The sequence below is a fragment of the Thermobia domestica genome, chromosome 6 (assembly GCF_964235325.1).
Source record: "Thermobia domestica chromosome 6, izTheDome1.hap1.1, whole genome shotgun sequence".
NCBI lineage: Eukaryota > Metazoa > Arthropoda > Insecta > Zygentoma > Lepismatidae > Thermobia > Thermobia domestica.
Window position 1 is genome coordinate 70,131,015 of NC_137459.1, and position 16,606 is coordinate 70,147,620.

General features: G+C 36.6%; 1 protein-coding gene across 3 annotated transcripts in view; it reads left to right on the forward strand.

Moving 5' to 3' along the window:
• LOC145688047 (serine/threonine-protein kinase ATR-like) overlaps positions 1–16,606 on the forward strand; it is a 297,516-nt gene that overhangs the window by 18,556 nt on the left and 262,354 nt on the right. For 2 of the 3 annotated variants that reach the window (XM_081761752.1, XM_081761751.1), the window contains exon 3: positions 14,654–14,856. In XM_081761752.1, the coding sequence (XP_081617878.1) occupies positions 14,654–14,856 (203 nt within the window). Of the gene's footprint in view, positions 1–11,089; positions 11,171–14,653; positions 14,857–16,606 lie in introns of all 3 variants that reach the window. The other variant, XM_081761753.1, reaches the window with a different exon arrangement.

A 16,606-nucleotide genomic window follows, 5' to 3' on the forward strand; every position in this document is an offset into this window, starting at 1 on the left:
GCTTCCACATGGACCTTCAGCAGGGTATAGGTTTCCAGAAGAGCATAAGAGAAGTGAAAATAAGTGTTTTGTGGCTATCGACAATGTGCTGCGCAGGGGCGGATCCAGGATGGACTTCTGGGGGGGGGGGGTTGTAATACTGCTACTTAGAGCTATTTTTAAGAGCTAAAAAGTCGAGGATGGGTTTCATTTATATATAAAACAAGAAAGTTTATTTTTCTGTGTGTGGGTGGGGGGGGGGGCGATCGTTCCCCTGGATCCACCCCTGGACGAGTTGTGAGTGCATCAACACCTATTGGAGCATCTCCACGGTACATGTGAAAAAAAAGAAGAAAAAAAATCAGTGAAATTTTGTTTCCGAAGACTATTTTAAGTAAGTAAACTTGAAATTTGTGGTTCGTAATCGTAATTTCCATCTCAGATTAATCCGGAATATTAAAAAAGAAAAAAAAAAAAAGAAACTGAAAATTGGGAGGCTCATTTTACTATTTCAGAGAGCCTTTTTGATCAAAATAATAAGAAGAAAAAACAGTCAGAAAAACCTTTTATTCTTCATTTAATGAATGTGAACTACAAACATCATCAAATCATTGTACTTTTACTGTTTCCAGTGTTGATAACTGTGACATCAAAGTTAACGAAATTTCGCTAACTTCAAAAGGCTATAGTTAATTCATGAAGCTTTGGTCGAGAATGTTATTTGGTGATCTTATTATTCATGTAAAGTTGAACCATCTGACAAAATTTCAGAATTTTGAAAGATGTTGTTTTCGAGAAAATGGCACCCAAAAATGGCGATTTTTGAAAATTTTACAGTTTCTGGAGTTTTTTGCGACAAAACAGTTGCACACAGAAGCGATACAATTTTTTTTCGGAAAGCGGGTAACTAGGTCTTACCAACCGTGAAAATAGAATTCTAAAATTCGAACCGGAAGTGCTCGAAAAAAATTCGCAAACTTCGACTTTTCAAATAAACTGACGTTCATTTATTAATTTATGTAGAGAAAGATACGCATGCGCAAACCAAACTATAATAATATATAGTGTATTTATATCCCTGCGTACATACCACAACAAGAATTATAACTCTACCTGTCTCCATAGCTGAATGATGGGGCTCCGAAGTTGACCATTCTCCATGTCTTCTACAATTCATAAATTAAATTCCCCGTCTTTGATGGCCCATTGCTTGGCGGGAGATTTTTTTTCGACAAAACAAAAAATTTTGTTTCTCTTAAAAACATGTCTAGTAGCTATAAAAAAAAAGTTTTAACAATATCTGAGATGGTGATGGTTCAAATTTATTTATTTATTTTTTTACCTAAGTTGAAATGGAAGGAACCAAATATGTGCTACAGAGTACGAAAGAACCAGCAGTAACTTTGCAAATAGAAATAGACAGCTTGAGAAAAATAATCAATTTATCACCTGCAAATGTTATATTTTGATGTTTATGACTAACTGGCACATATTACTCGTTTCTCTGAGTTGAAATAAATAATTTAAATGAACATGTTGTATGGCTGAATTTGGATCTATGTTGCATCGTATCACTGATCATCTCGGCGACCGCAAGAACTATAGATTCAACACCAATATCGGTCATTTTTGACCATATATATATATATATATATATATATATATATATATATATCCTTCCCCCATGTTGCGGGCCATGGAATCGGAAGTGTCACCGTCCATCTCAGCGACCACCAAAAATATGGATTCAGCTTTAATATAGGTTATTTTCGATAATTTTTAAATATCTGTTTTTCCCCGTCTCCCCAAGTTGCGGTTTTGAATTTGGATTTAAACGGGATCGAAAGTATCACTGTTTCTCTAAGGGACCCAGAAAAATATAAATTCGACAATGATAGTTGCCATTTTCGATCATTTTATATATCCCTTTCTCCCCCTCCCCCAAGTGGCGGGGCTGAGTTTGGGTTTAAACCTGAGCGGAAATATCACTGTTCATCTGAATGATCCCGAAAACTATGGATTAGACATTAATGTTGGTCATTTTCGATCATTATTATATATAGCTCCCCTTCGCCCTCCTTCATGCTGCGGAACACGGCATCAAAATTGTTAATCTCACCTACTCCTAAAACTATGGATTCGACACTAATATTAGTCATTTTCGATCATTTTTAAATGTTTATCCCCCTCCTCTACGTTGTACCCTCCCCCTCCCCAACCATCGGGGCTGAACTTGGATTCAAAACAGCATCAGAATTGACACAGTTTCTCTCATCGACCCCAAAAACTATGGATTAAACACTAATATCGGTCATTTTGGATCATTTTTAAATTTCTATCCCCCTCGCCTACGTTGCATCGTCGAAGTGAATAGCCTAAAGTAATCCCTGCTCCTAAACTCATGTACATTGAAAATGTGATTGAGATCGGTCGGGTGGCTCAAGAGTGATGAAGTCACAAAGACAGTCATTTTTATTTTAATTATTTTTACATATATCTCCCCCCTTCCCTACGTTGGCTTGTCAAAGTGAAACGATAAAAAACACCCAAGGCCCGACCCTCATATATGTTGAAAATTTGATCTAGATTGGTTGGGTGGTTCAAAAGTAATTACGTTTTATTAGTTTTTATTTATACGTCCCCCTCCCCTAGCATCTACCGTTAAAGTGAACTTACAAAAATGTTTCCAAATCCGAACCTCATGTATCTAAATTTTGATTGAGATCGGTCGAATAGTTCAAGAGTTATAAACTTACAAAAATAGTCACTTTCGGTCTTACATTAATTTATTTTACATACCGTATATATATATATATATATATATATATATATATATATATATATATATATATATATATATATATATATATATATATATATATATATATATCCCCGTCCTTCTCCTCCCCTACGTTACTCCGTCAAATTTAAATCATAAAACAATCCCAGGCCTGAACCTCATCTATGTTGAAAATTTGATCAAGATCGGTAGAATGCAGTGGCGGAGCCAAGTTACGAACTGCAGACTCTCTCGACAACAAAGTTACGAACTGCAGAATACCGTTGCGTTCCGTATAAAATAGCTCCACTCGTTTTAGTTTGTAGTACGGGAAGATCTAATTCACGGAAGTCTGTGGAATGCTTGCATTGACCTCGCCACCTGGACATTCATTTTAACCTCTGTCCATTATCTAGTTATCTCCTTTGTTTTTGACAAACAACCAGAAAAATAGAAAATCAGTCGGCATTCTCATTCGCTTCAATGTTGAAAGTCATACTAAAATATGATATGGATACTTACAAATAACATGCACTGCAGTAAAACATTACACTTGTGTTGGACGAAAAAAGTCTTCGTACACTAAGTAATTGATTTCCATTGATTATGGGAGCTCCTCCGTGGCTAAGCGGTTAGCGTACGCGCCTTTGGCGTGGGAGACCCGGGTTCGATTCCCGGCGGGAGCTCATGTGGTTCGGATTCCACGTTAATCAGTAGGTCCACGTCTCATATAGCCTCAGTGCTGAAAGGGACGCTAAACTAAAATCAACTCAACTCCATTGATTATGGCGACATAGAACAAATGCATAGCATCCATTAAATAATTTGGTATTATTATTATTATTATTATTATTATGAGTTTATCTACCAAACAACTATTTATTGATTAATAAAAATGATTAATCAATTATATTTAGTTACGTATGGTAGATGACTTCAGATTATATTATTTACTGACCGACAGTATCCCACGCTGTCGTATCTGTGCATAAGAGGTAAGCAGTGGCGGAGTCAGGGGAGGGCCAAGGGGGGCCAGGCCCCCTTGCTAAAATTCTTGGCCCCCCTAGTGGCCCCCCAACAAGATACTGAATACTAGCTACACCTAGTACTTACTACCGATAATGATTCTCCCTCTCGACTACCTTCTGGACTTGTCTCTAGTATGTCTTTTTTCCTAATGCTCTTAGCCGTTTTCAACTCTGTAGAAACCTTCTGCTATGACTTAGCTAGCGCTACTAGCGAATTCCAAGGAAAAGGGTGTCAGCGTTTGGTGGACCTATATTACTAACTAAAGCCTGGGGAAATGTAGTAAAAATCAGTGATTTTTAAAAATAAATTGTTCAGAACTATTTTGTTTTAAACGATTTTAACTGTACCCTAATCCCACAAATACTACTACTAGAGAAAGCTTATCAATGCCAGTGCTACAATCTCCTAATTACTAACTATCAGGTAAGATACCGAGATGATACAACTTGGTCGCGGCAGTAATGCTCTATTTTGTGTAAAAGTGGTAGTTGGTCCCGTGATCAGGTTGTTTCATCCCATTTTCTAATGTTTAGTAATCAGAGAGAAATGAGGAGTTTGTGAGACTGGTCCACATATATTCCATACAGTAAATTCAGTCAGTGAATACCCAATTTTATCGCAGATTTATATTTGTTCTTTGTCAAAATATGAATTTCTAAGAAAATTAAGCATTCAGCATTTCTGAGAAAATTACATTGTAGGAATTATGCAGAACAGTAAATCAGTGGTGACGAATTTTGAACAAACTAACAACATTAATTCAGTATCGATTACAGGATTATAGTGTGGCCGCGGTGGCTCAGTGGTAGAGCGTTCACCTCTGGTGCTAGGGGCCATGCTCCCGCCAAGTGAACTTTGTGGTGGACAAACACCGTGTGCGTGGGTTTTCTCGGGGTTCTCCCGTTTCCTCCCACTTTCTTCATTCCACCACTTCATTCATTACTCATCATCACCGTCTCCTTTAGCCTAACCGGCATAACCGTGGGACGTAAAGCTCAAACATTTCATTTCATTTTTACAGGATAATAGCTTTAAGTTGCTTGAACTACATTTGGTTTCATTTTAAGACTTTGAAACATTCGAAGCTCAGAGGATAGAAATGAGGGAAATGATTCGATAGGGCAATAAAAATTCCCCTACTGACGCCGAGGAAGAATTTTGGTGAACTTCTCAATCGAAATATTTACCCACGAGGGATCATCACATAATCTTCTGAATCTAAAATTGATGTTCTACCGCTGAGATTTGGCCATTCGGTATGACTGTGAAGTGTATTGTATTTGAATTCACATCAAATTCTAAACGCTAGTGAAAGTAAACAAACGAAAGAAAGAAAAATGCCACGTATGCTTCTTTTGATGTAAGGAGTTGCATTTGAAATGTCTGTTCTAACACCTTTGATATTAGGGAAAGAAAAACACATTTCCTCTTCTTGCTTCAAAGGGTGTTTACTTTATAACTTTCATGAAGTAAAGGGAAATTCATTACTTAGTTTTAGATGCGGTATTATTATGCGGCATTAAACCATATCTGAAACATGTGATACTTATTTACTTCCATCATTCCATCCGGAAAATTAGTGTGACCTGCACAAGTGGGAATTTTTCGGGCTGATAAAATTTAAGATGACTGCTGCTAACATTGAGATTAGCCTTATCTCAAGTAGATGCAGACATGTCAGAAGGTTTGATTCTTGTAGACTAACTGGTTCAAAAGTTGTCGAAGATGAAGTCTGGAGAATATGAGTCTCAACGAACATCATTCGAACAAATCTATCAAGAATGTTTGGAAACATGCAAAGAAAATGGTGTTGAAATTCCAGAGCCGGAAACTGATAAGCTATAGGGGTTTCTAGTGAAAACGAATTAAACATTTGCCTTCAAATTTGGATGAATCTGTTCCTTCATTGGAGGCAGAAAACGAATTTTCTAAAGATAATGTACTAAGAGGCTTTTCTGCCTACTATTGATAATGCAATCACTGAGACGGAAAAACGCTTTGGATCACGTAGCAAAATCATTAGATCAGTCACCTCTCCACATCCAAAAAGCGAAAACTTTCTAAATTACAACATTGTCGAGCCTATGGACCAGCATTATGGAAGTGATCTGGAAATATTCAAATGTGAACACAACCCCCCCCCCCCAAACAATTAAGTTGTATGAAGACGAGAGAAACCCAAAGTTGATTTCTTATGAATTTAGATCGTTAGATCTTGATGAAGTTGTTGGTAAGTTTGCTGCTGCACACAAGAATAGAGGCATGAACCTATAAGTTATTTTCTTTACCTGTTAAAGTGTGTTTCTCTGTTTCCACTTAAATCAACAAGCCACACTTGTTTTAAACACCGTGATTAAATAACTACTTACTTATATTAGAAATCGATTGTATTAATGTACCCCAGTTGTTTGAGGTAGTGAATTCTACATTTTCACTGTAAAAGAGTAAAATCATGAACAACAAAGATGAAAACATTCACATACACACACACACACACATATATATATATATATATATATATATATATATATATATATATATATATATATATATACATATATATATATATATATATTAATGTGAATACAATTTTTCATCCATTGGAGAAGGCCCCCTCAAAATTTTCTTGGGCCCTTTATTGGCCCCTCCTGGAAAAAATTCTAGCTACGCTACTGGTAGAGTGGTTCAGGAGTTATTAAGTTTTATTTATTTTTATACCCCCTCCCCCCTTCCCCAACCTCTCAGTTCTACCATCAAAGTGAATAGCCTAAAACCAGCCCAGCCTTAAACCTCATCCATGTTACAAATTTGATGGAGATCGGTCAGGCGGTTCAGGAGATTTAGAGTCACAAACATAGTGATTTTCAATTTTATATATATAAATTGGACTTCTACTTAACACTGGTTTTATGTACCAACTGTAATGCGAATGTAAAAAAGGTCTAAATGTATGTAACACGATGAACCAGGTGAGAAAAAAGTTTGCCATGAGAGGTGGGTGTCGATTACAACCGGCCTTCTGGGAGAATAAAGGACCAGCAAACAGCTACCTTTTTCAAGCCACTACTTTCTGTGCATTCTTTCTTTCTATTAGAATATTGAAGAAGATTTAGTTTTTTCAACATATTTTACAGGCGGTTAAATATCACAGCATACGATTGTATGAGGCACTCCATTGTTTAGTTCATTGTAGTGTAGTGGATTTTTTTTTTCTACCAGAATACTGGAAATATCCAAGTCACCTCTAGTAGGTATCTTTTGTTTGTTTTATTATTTGATACTGTATAGTTGATTGATTTTCTTGTAGTGTCAATAAAGTAAGGTATTCTTTAGTATTGATTATAAGCTAGTATAATTATCTTTTTTTTTTTTATTATTTGATACTGTATAATGAGTTAGTTTTCTTGTTGTATCGATAAAGTAATTTGTTATTCAGTAGTACTATTCTTAATAAGCTAGTATAAGTATCTTATTATTTGATACTGTATAATTAGTTAGTTTTCTTGTAGTATTATAAAGTAATTAGTTATTTAGTAGTGCTATTCATAATCTAGTTTAAGTATTTTCTATTACATGATTCTGTTTAGTAAGTTTTTTTCTCTTTTGTAATATGGATAAAGTAATTTATTTACTAGTATTATTCATAGTAAGCTCGTAAAAGTAGTAATTTCATGAATACTAAACTTCTCATTAGAGTGAAATTTCTTTATGTGATTCGGACTAGTGTCGAGTTGTCACTAGAACTATCATTTACTTCCCAGTTGTGTGGCAGAAAGCAGTACGCATGGTGTTAAGACTATACGTACAAATGTTAGAACCCATTTGAAATGTGAGGGCCGCGGTGGCTCAGTGGTAGATTGTTCACTTCTGGTGCTAGGAGTCTCGGATTCAAACCCTGCTCCCGCCAAGTGAACTTTGTGGTGGACAAACACTGTGTGCGTGGGTTTTCTCGGAGTTCTCCCGTTTCCTCCCACTTTCTTCATTCCACCATTTCATTCATCTCTCATCATCACCGTCTCCTTTAGCCTAACCGGCATAAGCGTGGGATGTAAAACTCAAAAATTTCATTTCATTTCATTTTTCCATTTGAAATGTCACCTAAATGAGAATACAATTTATTAATAGATTCGAATACTATTAGAACGTGAATTCGGTGGATTATTAATTTGATTTCATTTTTTTTTAAAAAAATAATAAAAGCATTATCTGTAAAAGAAAATAATACCAAACAAATATTTCAGGTTTCTGTGTATGCATCATACACTACACTTGACTGAAAATAAAATTTGCAATTTAATTGATTTTCATGATTTAAGTTGATAACCGCAAGAAATGAGACACTCAACTGATCAAAGTGAAATATGCCAATGCATAATTGTGTCAAATGAATCACTTTTACAAGAGCGTCATTTGACAAGTTTTCAATTGTCGCGGATATTTTAATCCATTGTTACTTGTCTTGTGGAATGGTTTCAGCGGAAATTTCGTGAACTTTTCCAGATCCATCCCGAAAATCAATAGTATAGTCTGTTAGTAAAGAATTTGACCCCGTCTTCAGTACTCGTGTAGTATATTTCATTATTTTGAATAAACTAATGTATAACATATAATTTAAAATTTCGTGGTAGATATTAACAGTGATTTATTGATGTTACGTTTGCAGTCAAAAGGGAGTCTGGACAAGGAAAATATCTGGATTAAATCGGGATATCTGGTGCTCTTTAAGTATCGCGATCTCTGGGTTGGTGCTTATTATTGAGATAAAATTCTCACAATACATAACAAATTAAGTGTCCTTTTATGATGAACTAGTTCATGTTCATGTTTTTCGTGTACATGGTACTGGATTTCAGCTACCGGTGGGGAAATTTTTCTCAGATTTAAACCCGAGTACTTGACAAATAGGATCATACTTTTTAAATAAACACAAGTAATATATAAACTTATTAATTTACTGGTACACAGTTTTACACATAATGAAAATGAGTTTTTCCAAATGCATGATAAGAAAAAATCTGGGAATTTTCGCTCCCAGATTGTAGTCTGAAAATTGTTAACAAGAGTTTAAACCCTTAGACTACCAACGGGACACACGTGTTGCATGAAAGGTATTCAAAAACTGTTGGAGATTTTTTTTTTTTTTTTTTTTTTTAATTCTGAAAACTCTAAACACATATTGTTGTCCAATTGATTGAGATGTAACCAGATTTCGCTGATACAAGGTATATATATGTATATATCTTCGTCTGAGATTCAACACCACCGCGTATCTCTAATTTTGACGTATTTGAGTTTTTTATATTTATACCATAGGATCAGTATAGGATGGCGCACAATCCGGTTAAGTAGTACACCTATATCACGACAAATGGCTCTGTTATTCCCTCAAAGTAATACCGCACTTGCGAACAAAATCCATAATCTTAGCCAGAAAAAAATAGAATTAGAAACTGTGTGTATACTACGGAAATATTTTCAGACTAATACACAATTGAGAAATTATTTTTTTTGCATATTCCAGTACTTGCACACCTTTAATCTCGTTCGCCTGCTCCGCACTGTCTACGGGTAATTTAGTACACATCTTTTGACAGGATACGAATAAAGGCGCCTTGACATTTAGTGAAGAAATGCGAAAATGTCTAAACACCATTTCTTTTCGTTTTTTCTTCAGTCCTGAGCGCTTTTGTGCTTAATACTCCAAACCAGTGTTGGAGGATGGAAAAGAATGGAAACATCTAAATTCTTGGAGAATATTGAATATTTGTTAGGCCTACTGTATAATTTGCCTATAGTACAGTTTATTGACATTTTTACGTCTTAGAGAACCAGGTAATTCTCAACTTTTTAACAGTGAGTATCATGGCTAAGTCACATATCTTATTGTCTCTTTTTAATAAAATGTCGAAGCTAAAGGTGAAGACAAACTCTCTGTGTGGGAAACAAAGACGCGATTTAAGTACAAGAAAACGCTAATTTGTAACGCACTAAAACGTAAAGATAAAATAGTGGATGAATGTCTGCAAGGGAATGGTCGTATCAAAAAGAAACCAAAGAAAACCAGCAACGAGAAAATAACGAAGTCGTTCGGGAATCATTTACTAGAGCAATGTTAAAGAATACGTATATACATGGATTAATGCTATAAAGTGAAATCTCGCTGTAGTTAAATCCCTCAGAAATGATCAATTTTTTTTACTAGAGCTTTGGAAGCTGGCTTGAAAGGCCTAGTTCCTAACTTACAAGTTTAAAATCCTAAAGATGTATTGTTGCGTAGTTTAATGTAGTTCAGTATAATACAGTATGAAATCTAGTGTACGAAAATAATAAAATGAAATGAAATCTTTTAGTTTAATGGCCCACAATTATGCCCTTTAGGCAAAGGAAGATGGATGAATAAGGCAAGTGAATGATCGAAGAAGTGGTGGAATGAGAACCTGGAAGGAAACGGAAATATCCCGAGAAAACTCACGGATACGATGTTGTCCACCAAAAATTTACATAGTTGGGGATTGAACCAGGGACCCCATGCAGCAGTCCAGCTGCAGCCTTGAGTCACCGTGCCCCCACGAGAATAATAATTGCGTGATTGGTAAATGTACTGTGGAATTTTATATGTATCAGTGCAAACATGAAATCAGCAAGGATCAGTACAGTAGATATGCCCACTGGTGTGCACTTAAAATTACTATAAAATTCTTCACATTTATAGTAATCTCTGTATCCATTTCTGTACAGTGGACTTTGCATATGAATAAACTTTGGGCTTACTGGGGATTTTTATCACACTATTGGCATAGGATGAGAAGGAGTAAGGACATATAAAAATGATCGTAAACGACTAATCGATCGTGTGCAACTCTTTAACAGTATTTTAAAAGCCCCCCGCTTTTTGCAACCCTCTTATGCGTTCTCTATATTGTATATGTACAAGTGAATGATATACTCGTACTCTCTTAAGCACAAAATTTCTACATAACAAATTTCGTGATTTTCATATCGAACAGTTCGAAACATGTGATAACTGTAAAGCTTTCATCTTCCTCCTCAGCAATAAGCAACCCAGAAGACTAGCAGTTACTTCTTAAAAGCAGTTAGTCGAACATACAACGCCATGCAAGTGCGTTCGGGTTCAATCTTTATCTCTTGTGAGAAGTTCAAGAACTTGTTAGATGTAGTAGATGTTTTTGTTGTAGAACTTTAGTTTCACTCTCTGTATTGTTTTCCTTTACTGTCATATTCCTTATATGCTAGTGTAGTTTAGTAGATAATCATTGAAGACATTCTTTGATCTTGTTTTAGAGATTTGTAGGAACTTGAATGGACATCATATTACTGACCTTGTGATTACTGTGAAGACTGAGCTCTTATCTTGGTGAATAAGTAAGTAGTGATTCGTACTATTTATATGTTTGTATCTTTTTGTACTATATCCCTCATAAACGTTTTAAAGTTTTTGTTTTTCTTTCTAAGTTTTGTATTTTCAATTCTTTTGAGGTGTATATTACGTATATATATATATATATATATATATATATATGTAATATTATGTATGTCTGGATACGCCGTGCTTCGTAGAACTCGCGCTGTATAGTGACTGTTTTGCAATTGGTTATGTGCCCTTGTACATATTGTTTACAAGTGCAAAAGTTAAGTTGGGTTAAATTAGCTGTAAACTGACCGTACCCCTTAACTATTATTTTAGAAAAAGAGCACTGTTAATACTAATAATAATGTAAGTAGATCAATAACTGAAAAGGAAGGAATAATTATGATTAATTCCGTTGATCAACATACAATTATAAACTTTCATATACAAGGCTTAAACATACTACAATAAGCGTAGCATACTACATACTACAATTCTATTGTTGGTCACATTTTGGCGCTGGATACCGTGACAGTGATGTCAAGGATCGCTGCTACTTGTTTCCTTGTTTCGTCGCTGCCGAGAAAGCTTTCTGCGTCGGTTTGTGATTCTTTTGGGATTCAGTTGGGAGACAGTTTGGCACAAGGTTGAATAAAATAAATAAATAAAATGAAATAATAATAAAAAAAAAAAACTTAAAGGGAATGCAAGATACTTCCAGGAACACATTGACACCTATCTTTTGAATATACACTCCACAATGTGGACGCCAACTAGGTATGGAGAAGTACGGAGAGAGCTGCAAGTCATACTGTCAGAACATCTCTGCGGTTTTCTAAGGAAATCGAACGAAAATTTGAAATTCATGTCATTCCATTTCTAGACATTCCCATAAAGAGTCCTGATGCCAGTCCAATGGACTTTGTTATTTTGACCTTGTTGAATAGGCGCCTCCAGCATCGGCAGCAGCGCTCTTCTCTGGTCTCTAGAAAGTTTGCATTGAAGAATAGGGCCAAATTCGCTTGCCTGTGCTTCATCTGAGTTTGCTGTAATGGAAATTTCGATGTTGGGCGGGTCATATATACTGAAGTGCCAAAAGTTATGGGCAGGAAACTTATTGACATCGCTGGAACATCGCCGAAAATTGGTTAAACGGCGCGAAACAATTTTAGTGCTGTCAGTTGGACTTCTGTTAGTACAGTGAAATGTAGTGTACTGTAGTGATAGTAACCTAACGGGAATTATTGGCGATTGTGCGTGGGATGGTAGTTGGTGCTAGATGAATAGGGCATGCGATTTCGAAAGTAGTCCGGACATTGAACTTTCCTCGCTCAATGGCGTCAAGGATGGACCGTAAGTAAGACATTGAAGCATTACGACCCACCAGGGACAACGCAGTAGCCGCCCACATGTGCTAAATGACCGCGATCAGCGACGTCTGGGCAGACTTGTCTGGAGAAACAGTGCGTGAACTGACAGGATGAATCAGGAAGTGGCCCCCTTGTCAGAGGTTAGTACAGTGCAATTTGATCTCCATGGGATATCGGAGGCGTATACCGACACGAGTGCAGTTACTAATTGCTGACTAAAGCCAACAGTGATTTACTTGGTCTCTGGAACACGTGGACTGGGCCTTAGATAACTGGTAGAGTGTAGTGTGGCTAGATGAGTCATGTTTTCAGGGTACGCGAGGATGGCTCTTGTGTCGTGCAGACTCCGTTAAGTCATGGATCAAATTTGTCGATAAAGCACTCGAAGCTGCTAGTGGCTCCGTAATGGTTTACGGCGTGTTTACATGGCGTGGTTTGAGTTTTCTGGTCCTCTTGAACTAGAATTGACCGGTCATCAAGATGTTCAGCTGTTTGGTGATCAGCTCCAACCCTTTATGGGCTTCTTGTACCCTTGCCAACAATGGGATTTTTCAGGATGACAATTCACTATGTCATCGGGCCGCAATTGTCTGAGACTGGTATGAGGAACATTTTGGCCAGATCCAACGGATGATTTGACATTGGTAGATATCCGGACATGAATTTTATTGAGCACGTAGGGTTTTCATGTAACGGACCATTCGTGCCCAGGATTCTCCATCTACAACAACCAGGACATTGTGGATATTATCGAGCCTGCATGGTTGCACATCCTTCCTATGAACTACCAGGACTTGCCGCGTCCCCGCCTCTCCATGCTCAAGGAGGCTTTACATCTTGTTAAGTAAGTATCCACTGATTTTTGGCACTTTGCAAAACACAATCGGTAGAAGGGGTATCTCATAAAGTGAGTACCCTTCAAAATCGGTCCGATATAAGCTCTGTGTACGTTACTTTCATGACAGTTCTTTAAGTTTACTGTATATTAGTCTTTCGTGGTCAGTGGAAATGGTTCTTCCCACTAAAGGAGATTAAGTATGCTTTATTTTCTCTACTAAGAAGCGTTATTCCAACTACAGCCATGAGTCTTTTTCATTAGAGGAATGATAATTGCACTCGAACAATGATTTCATATCGCTTTGAGCTTGTCCTGAATCTACTATGAAAGTATGTGAAAGGCGGCGGTTGATTACGGTTTTTCAACTTTTCTAATTTGAAAGTTTTTTTGCTTTCCTTCTCTCAATACTAAACTGTAGAATATAGAAGCGATAATCAGTATTACAACATAGGCTTTTATTGACTGTGTTTTATTTCTGTAAGTCCTATTTTTATTGTGTATTCTGAGATGACATTTTAGGTGAATTGATGACGATGATATATGAGTAGCAACTTGTGCTGCTAAGTAAATGGACACAAAACATATGCGTGTTTTATCCACTACATATAACCGTTGACAGTTCCGTTTGTGTAAGTGTGGCTCGAAAGACACTATACCTTGTTCCAGTAGTGTAGCTGCTTACAATGAAATTATGCTACTTTTGCAAGCCATCGATGACGATTTCAGAATAATTTTGTGGGGTGATTCGGGTACGTGAGTTTAGTTGTCAAAAATCCAAGCAAAAATCTAGATCCCAGGGGGACAAGCGTACTTCAAGGGATGACTGCTCATGGAGCCCCAGTATCGACGCCCATGCTGTAAACTAACTTTAAATCTCATAACCTAGGTAACTCATAAACGTAAACGTAAACTTAAAGGAGGCATAGTCCTACTAATAGAAAAAAGTGATCCACGAAAGGGCTAAGTTAAATTTGTAGACTGCACTGCGCATTTCTGAAATGATAATACGTCGCTTTTCTGTTTATTATAACAATATTCCTAGATAGTATGCTAACGTGTTTAACAGTCTAATTTTAAATTTAATAAGTACATCTTCTCTGGAGGCTCCAGTCGAGAGCTAAAAGCCTGTAAGTTCAATAATTTTTCAGTAATCAGAATTTGAAGTGAGTGAAGGGAGGATGTTGTTAATTCAATTGAGTACATTATGCGTTTTTCTTTTAAGATTCAAGTAATAGTAAATTTGGAGAAAGTGTAGGAGGGTTCGTTCATTCATCATTTTCTGTTTCCAGAGAATTTCAACAAATATCCTTGCCTCATGCGAACTTTTGGAAAATGATTTATGAACCAGTGAAGACAATGTGTGACACCCATGATAGAGAAAGCGTTGATTTGTTTTCTTCAATGATAACGTGTGTGATGAGATGCTGCATTCGAGTGGAAATATTTGCACCCCAAGATGATGTTCGAGGGATTTATTTTCAACAGTATGAAGGTACGTTCGTTTATTCCATTTTTTTTTTTTTTTTTCAAAGATAGTTATGGATGTAACTATAGAGATAGTTATCAAATATATCTATCATGGGGAATTTATTATGAAATGTACATATAGTTACCAAAATAATAAGGGACATCTGAAGAGAATGCAACTTACCTGCGTAATGCACCGTTATCACGTGAATGGTTTCCAAAGCGAAATTGTATTATTCGTGATGCAGCGTAGCACTCAATTCCGTGAGCGAAGCTGGAGAAGAATAGGTGCTCTGGATTCTTAACTACAGACTAACCACAAGTATTAAAACTGAGGTCTGGAGATTTGGCGACTCAGAGGAACTGTTGTACTTCATGCTGATGTTCATTAAACCACACCCCAATAGCTCCAGCAGTCTGAATTGGCGTATTGCCATCTTCAAAAATAGCATCATTGACTGGAAACATCTGGAACATAGATTGTGCATGGTCATCTAAAATGTCCAAATAATTACTGGTAGTAATGCTTCCTGTGAGCATAGTCACAGGACCAATTGAATACCAGGAAATTGCATCCGCAACAAGGCAGAGCAGCTGCGATATCATATTTCACAATAGGGAGGACACAATTCAGAGCATAAGCTTCTTCCGTCATACATAAAGACGGCCTGTTGTTGGGAATAATATAAAAGAGGTCTCATCAGACCATATTACTCGTTACTAATCATCAGCGGTTCACTTCGCTTGTTCTCTGCACCATTTCCTTCGCACTAAAGTGCTGTTGGCGGTGATTAACAGTTTAGAAATTCCAACCTGATCGCGGATGTTCTGGTTATTGCAACTCACATTGAACTGTGATTGTCACAATAGGCTGTTCCAGGTGCTGATTGATTCCTCAGTCACTTTCACCGTATTCGCTCTACGGTCCCTAGTGGTCAGCCGGTGATACCTGTAAGTGTAACTTCTCATCCGTCCATTGTTACTCTTCGCCGATAATCAGTAGGCCATCGTCTTGGACACTGCCTTATGGGACATCTAACACACTGGCCATCTTAGATACATTTTCACCAACTAACCACACACCCAGATTTTGGTGTCTTCGAAACTCAGATTGATCTCACATGTTGTATCACCACTGTCTTACCGCTTGAACACGCGTCTACGTGCAACTCTGCCTGACGTACTATAAATTATCACGTTACACCATTAACAATAATTAGCCTCTGGACATTCATTCTCGATGTTACCACTTCACACATTGTCCTTTTTACAATCTACAGATGTTTTTCATTATTTGATAATCTGTGTGTTACATTTCCTTTACGCTTGGCAGTGTTGTTGAAGATTAAGAGGAAAAAAACTCCATTTTTTTTACGTTGTATATTTCTTGAGTAAACTGCAAAATAAGGTACAATAAGATCTTTGCATGACTCTGTAGAGAAAGCTACATAAACATGATACGTAAATTTGCCGAAGGTTTTGAATTGTTGTGGTTATTGTTGAATGTAGAGAGAGTGAAGCACAATGACACGAACAATATCATATAAATCTAGTTAATATGTATAGTAATATTTATTGGATCGTTTGTGATATTTTCAATAGTTTCCTTGGGTGAATTCTTTGCGTCAAATAACGTTGCAGGAATATTTCCAGCAGTTCGAGTAACTATGTATTTGTAACTTACATACACAATATCATTGAAATATTTCATTTATTATCGTAGTGTTACTTTTTAAAGATTTAAATTTCCGGATTTGAAGGAAAGTCATGTTCTG